General features: G+C 37.8%; 1 protein-coding gene across 3 annotated transcripts in view; it reads right to left on the reverse strand.

Annotated features, from left to right (window-relative positions):
• Positions 1-662: 662 nt before the first annotated feature.
• dgkh (diacylglycerol kinase, eta) overlaps positions 663-7,035 on the reverse strand; it is a 52,794-nt gene continuing 46,421 nt past the window's right edge. For all 3 annotated transcript variants that reach the window (XM_031873413.1, XM_031873412.1, XM_031873418.1), the window contains one exon: positions 663-4,805. In XM_031873413.1, the coding sequence (XP_031729273.1) occupies positions 4,775-4,805 (31 nt within the window). In that variant the 3' untranslated portion in view covers positions 663-4,774. The remainder of the gene's footprint in view (positions 4,806-7,035) is intronic.

Genomic DNA, 7,035 nt, shown 5'->3' on the forward strand with positions numbered 1-7,035 from the left:
AGAAGAAAAATTAGGAGCAATATGTGCTTGTCCTGGAAACTTTTGATATGTTGGCACATCAACAGTCACAACATATGGAAATAAAACAGATTCCATGTGCTTCACAATTGGGTTTTTGCTTCTAGGGGGAAAAACGTTGAGGTTTTGACAATTGGTGAAACAGAGGCGGAAGGGATCAGACAGTAAAAAATCTCTGTTGCCAGAGATTCAGTGAGATGCCATGAGAAAAAACATTGACTTGAATTAAAATGAGCTACTGAAAACATTACGGGTTTAAAAAAGACATTGCAAGACTATGAGAAAAGATAAAAGCGGAGGAGGGGATGTGGAGAGAAATGATTAAGGATGTGGGTGATCCAAAAGAAATTCAAATGTCACAGATGGCCCACAGTCTTCAATCACAATGTAGCTATTCAACACTTGGTTTTTGAAACTTTTAAATGCCAACTGCAATTTGTTTGCAGAGCAGATTTATCTTATGACACAATAGGGAAACTTTGAACAGAAGATTTTTTTCATTTGAGAGGGGGCAAAAGCGCTATTAAATATCTAGGTATAGCTGTCAGCTGGAACACATTTTATCCCCTGAAGATTTTTCACATTTTACAGCACTGATTCTTTTACTGGAAGCGAAATCGAAACAGAAGAAGGCGGAAACACACTGCATATGTATTTGGTTTTATTGAAGAAGAGAGATATGAATAGGTAGCCTGTTTTAAGGCACCTAAAAAATATACAACAAAAGCTCAACCATTTATTTATTCAGAATACAAAAATACACATCTCAGTGACTCCAAATTGTAATAAATAGTTAACCATGCATTCTAACCATACAAAGGCACAGAAAACAGTCACTTAGTAGTCATGAAAATGATCAACTACTTTACCAAAATCATCCAGATAGTAATACAGGTGAGAACTGTAACATTATATTCCAAATGTGAAAACACAACACACATCATGTCATTTAACCTTAGGCAATAAATATGCAAATATTGTTTATACCTACATATATATTCTTAAAAATTAAAACTGTGCCATTGTAAACATAATGTAAACAAATGAAACTCACTTTTCTCCCATCACTTCAGGAAACCACGTCAGAGACTATCATGCTATCCCATCTTTTAGAGATCCTTGCATGGGTTTCGTTGGTTTTTGGAAACCAGGCAGTTTGCAGCATTATTTACAGACCACTGGAAAACACAGCAAGGGAGAAAGGTGGCTACTTCCACTTTGTGTGGAAAGGTCAAGCATCCTCTCGCCTGGAGCCCAAACACTTGAGATTTAGAGAACCCGGCAGACACTTTGGACACGCGGATAACAGAAACACAGACAGACACAGCTCAGGAACTGCAACGGTATTAGTGGATTCAGTTTGGTAACTGGCAATGATGGAGATTAAATTAAAAAACGTACAGAGCACTGCAGGAACAAAGCAGTGTACAGCAGTTGTACTATACTGCTCCATTTAAAGCACGTACTAACAAAAAGGCTTCAACTTGGTCTAAACCTAAATCCAGAGATTCTGGCTCGCAAAAGGCCAACGGTCATCAGATAGATAACAATGAACCTGATCTACTCAATGAAAAAAGACAGGGTCACACTCTATAATAACCATCATTAGTAAATAGCAAATTGATAGTCAATTACTCTTTAGTTAATAGTTATTTTACTATTGACAAACAATGAAATGGTAATTAATAATGTGGACTAATTATTAATAATGATGTATTAACAGTTTTTTGTTGCACACATAACATTTTATATATTCTCTGAAAACCTTTTAACTTTATTTAGATGACTGATGATTATAATACTGTGTTAAATGTTAATAAATAATTTGTAAAGCATCTATAAACATTATTTAGACAGATAGCTGACACTTTGTCAATGTTTATTAATTGGTTTCTGGTCCATCTATGTAATGTTTAAAGAGGTTTTACAAATCATTTGGTAAATCATTAACAAATACTTAATACAGTATCTAAAATGTTAGAATGTGTGCAACAACACACTGTTTATAGTGTACTAATGTAATCAGAATGTTATTGTTATCATCTCCTGTCAGTTATGATACAATATATAAGTATTTCTTAATACACAAAATAACTATAAAACTAAATAAACTATAACAAATAATTAGTAAACATTATTAATACATCATTTCATTGTTTGTTAACAGTAAAATAACTATTAACTAGTTTGATAAACAACAAATGTACCCTTTATTAATGATGGTAAATATGATAATTAATTTGATTGATTGGCTTATTGATTTCTGCAAGCCAATTAGCAACGCTGCGGCTTACTGAACGCAGTAGCCCGGCACAACTGATTGTTGGCGTAAGCAACAGCAACACTGAGCTGTTTGAGATGCGAGTCAGGGACTGTGGAGAGGTGAGATGTGACAGGTCGCCCTCTGGTGGGATACTAGAGAAAACACATGAAGATTCAGCCCCCGACTCACTCACATTCTATTATTATTTAGGATACTTTGATGAGTGATGGAAATGTGTGCACATGTTAAAATGTAGCACTCAATATTCAGAAACAATTAAAAAAAGTTTTAAGCTAGTTTAGACTGAGTTAAAATTACATGATAAAATTAGTTGGCAATAGTAAGTATACAATTGCTGATAAAGGTACAATATGTCACTGTTGTAGTAGACACACACACACACACACACACACACACACACACACACAATGCGCACAAATACATTGTGATACATATTACGTGTAAACACAACAGTCATGTCTGCCCATTCTACTCATTCGCTGACAGAGTCCTACTTTAGTGGATCATCTTGGAAGCACAGAGGAGCAAAACTACAAACTAGTGAACCGCTGGAAGAAATGTGGAGTCCATAAGAAAAAGCACTCTGTCTACGGGGCCTAACTGTCAAAATCTAATCCCCAAACCTCGGGGAAGAGTACGTGTACAAAAAAACTCTTTCAACGTTTGCCTTTCTTTTGTCCCCCCTCCCCCCCCCACTGATAAACATCATGTCAGAAAGCTGCAGAGACAGTATCAAAACAAGAGATAAAATATTGCACCATCATTAGAATACAACAGCATTATCATGTACAAGAGATTAGGACAAATCAACAATACACAATTGTTATGGTGTAATATACACAATCAAATGTGTAAGCTGTTGACAATGCATGCCATGTCAGCAATCTACAAATGCATTAGACTACAACACGTACAAACATGGTTTGCATACACCAGTATATATACAGTGCATATATGTATATACAAACTTAGCATATAGAAATATACCCTGTAATGCCACCAGTCTTAAAAGAAACTAACAAGTAAAAGTAGTGTTCTATCTAACGTCTCACTTGTAATTTGAAGAAAACAACAAAAAAGAAAGCTGCACTTGAACGATGCTATGCAGGCTGCAGATCAACTGCTCTATTACATATTCAAAACCCATATCTAACTGCTATTCTCATTAGTGTTAAATACTGTGTTAAATTGCCAAAAGTTTAAAAAGTTGAGGTGAACCGTTACTTCTATGTAATGATATGAGTATTTGCACTTGCATGAAGCAAGAAGTAGAAAGTGCCTTTTAAGTGTTCCTTAAAAAAACTCAGCAACCCTCCAGTTTATGTGGTTGGCTTCAGATCAACACGAATCTCCTTCCAACCTTCAAAGGAACTAAGAACTAAGACCTACTGGCCTATTCAATTTAAGAGGTGCGACCTGAACAAAGTCATCAACGTTTTCTTAGACATTCACTTTGGTACTGATTTCACATCCACAGAGAACGTGTCAACTTACAAATATTAATTCCAAATATTCATAACTTCATCAACAGCTTTAAAAAAAGAAGAAAAAAACGAACTTCTTATGACTTCTACCAATAAAGCACATTTTACACTAAATGACTGAAAATATGGCACTTGACACAAATCTTTGACACATCATTATCATGCAAACAAAATAAATTAAAGCTAGAAAAAAAAGAGTTGGATTTAGACCAAAAAAGGATGCTTTCAGTAGTAACAAATGGCATCGTAATACTTAAGTCATGTAAAACTTGTTCAAGTCTTATTTTGCACACGAAAAGAAATAAAAATCAAGACACTAATCATGCAATTAAACATATCTAAAGACGAGCAAGCATAGCATGCGACAGTATCCCACTGTTTTCAGACACCACACCTTCCAGATTACCGGCTAGACTGTGATGTTACACCTTTATCTGCAGCAGTGCTCCTGAAACCCGGAGGCTGCTTTGGTGCATCTGCAGCTCTGGGACGTCCAGCAAACATCACGGTTACACACCGAACTGAAGCGAAATCCCACGCTCATGGAAGTCCTGGTTTTGCTACTAGTTTGCTATCACAACTCAAACAACAAGTCAACCGTATGGTTAGTTGCATACCTGATTGTGCGCTATGAATGGTTATTAACTTAGAAATGGCTTTTTTTGTTGTTGTTGTTTTATTTTGTGAAGATCCGTAAAGTCCTTTTGCATTTCAATCTGCTTTCTCGACTGTCATTTTGGCACCAAAGCACAAACAAACACACCAATGTTATCATGTTAACAACATCACAAAGGCTTTCTCAGCAGAGGGATACAAATCCAGCTCTCCTCGAATACCTATCTTCACCTCCGCTGCCTACGGTGTTGCCAAAACTCTTCCACTGATGTGAGGGGAATGTTCGTTTCCCCTCTCCGGTTGCGTCTGCTCCCGGGTTAGAGGTCAACCATAGAGGCCTTGGCCAGGTCTTTAGTTCCCTGGAGAATTCTCTTCATATGACCCACTTTCGATATCCCCAGATCCTGAGGGGGAAAAGAGAAGCCCAGCACATAAAGAAACCACACACGCATTTCTGTTGTAAGTCAAGTATTACAACCGAATATCCGCCTTTAGGGCGACCACTTTGGTTCAGACTGAATTATGTCAACAGATGGATTGCCAGATACCCATGATGCTTTGGTGATCCTCTGACTTTTTCTCTTTGGTTATGAGTGAAATGTCTCAGCAGCCATTTGGTTGACACATTCACGTCACCATCACGTCACTTCTGTAATCACATCACTTATTTGTCTAGCACTGTCATCAGGTCAAAGATTCTAATTAATACTTTATTGCAGCTTTTTGGTTTATCACCAAATATTTATCACTTGAATAGCACAGAGCCATTGTTAATGTAACACCTGTGCTTTGTAACTACAACAAGTCAACAGTCTGCCATCTGAAAGGGGAGGCCAGCATGCTAGCTGCTGCTGCTCATGAGAGGCGCTGTGAGAATCACACACAGTTTGCCTCAGTGGCATCACTCTCATAAACACAATGACCCTGTATTGTTTTCTGTGGTCAGCTGTGAAACAAACACATTCAAAACATGAAAACAAGTGGATTGAGTGATTGATTTTTTTAAAGGTTTACGTATGTGGGTGTGCCAGTTGTGCACATCTGCGCCGTCGTACCGAGGCCAATCGTGGAACCAAAGTCACTCAACAGGATCACCAACCACACACTCCCTCTGCTCTCCGGGTAACCTCAGCATAGTTAGTGTGCTGGTTTAAAAAGCATCATTCTGTATTCCTTTAGTTAGTCAATCTTATTTTCAACAGAAGCATCAGTTACAACTTACCTTAATCGTTTATCTAGATCTTCAACTAAAGGTTATTTTCTTTATTAAATAATCTGTTCATTCTTTTCTTGATTAATCATTTGGTCAAAAACTCTATTTTTTTTATTTTAATTTTAAAAAAAGCCCAAGTTGGCATATTCAAATTTCTTGTTTTGTTTGACTAATAAAATCAAAATGTATATATTATAAATTCATAGATTACTAAGACAAACAGCAAATATTCACATCTGAAAACCAGTGAACGTTTGCTTAAAAATGACTTGATGAATAATGAAAATGTATTGGCTTTTGAGTTGATTGACTAATCGATTAATCATTTCAGCCGTACTTTTATCCCTTATAACAAAACAGGAAAGCAACACAGTAAACGGGACAAGTGAGATGACTGACTGCTGAAGTGTAAGACGGTGGAATGAGTGTGAGTGTCATCACACACTGACATCCTGTTGCTGTGCACAGATTTAAGAACCAGAACCAGAGGGCCGATATCTCCGGCCAATATCAGCTCAACACAGATTTACTGGTATCGGCACAATGTCGACCAGTTAGTGGCAAGAAATCCAAAGATAAGTGTGAGTTCATTTAGAAACAGTGTCTCCATTTGACCACCAGAGAGCACCGACAAGTTCAACTGTAAAAGGCTCAGTATTGGTCACGGTTCGTTAATGACCAAATTTTGTTCGTTTATATTATGCATTTGAGGTAAACACTTTTTGTCATGTCATTTTTTTAACTCCCAAATATTGATATTGGGATCAGCGTCATAATCCAGTTGGTTTCACTCTGGCAATGTAATCTGAATGTACTTCCTCACCGATGAAAGGGAGCTTGTGTTTCACTTCTGCTCTTCAGCAGAAGAACTGATGTCTCTGATCATTTGTTTTTCTCAATTGTCCTTTTTGTATGTGCAAAGACGTGGCAACATTGTTTCCACGTCAACGGTGATACACACCTACGCATCGAGTAGGAAGGCATCACGCAAAGCGTCCAGCGGATCAGAACAAATCCAAGTGTGTGAATGTGTGAACGGTGCATGTTTGTATATTCGTGTAAAAAAAACAACTAATTTCATTCTCCTCTCGGGACTCTTTCTTGCCCCTCGACAACCCGCCCAGTTTGATCCATCCACCCCCAGCCCAGCCCAGCCCTGTAGGCTTCCCCTCTTCAGGAGACACACAGTGTTAGTGGATTACGGCGAGTCTCTTTCACAAAGCAACGACCAGACAGTATAGAAGCCAAGCAGAGCAATGCAGAGCAGCACGAGAGGTGGCAAAACAGGGAGACATCTAACAGGTTAAAGAGCATAAGAAATCCAGTAGACAAGAGAGAAAGAGTTGATTGTGGGTTTGGACGAGAGGGTTCACACAGATTCACCGAGGGATTGAGGTGTGTGTTTGTGTGTGTGTGTGTGT

Source organism: Anarrhichthys ocellatus, unplaced genomic scaffold (assembly GCF_004355925.1).
Source record: "Anarrhichthys ocellatus isolate YVR2014 unplaced genomic scaffold, GSC_Weel_1.0 scaffold71, whole genome shotgun sequence".
Lineage (NCBI taxonomy): Eukaryota > Metazoa > Chordata > Actinopteri > Perciformes > Anarhichadidae > Anarrhichthys > Anarrhichthys ocellatus.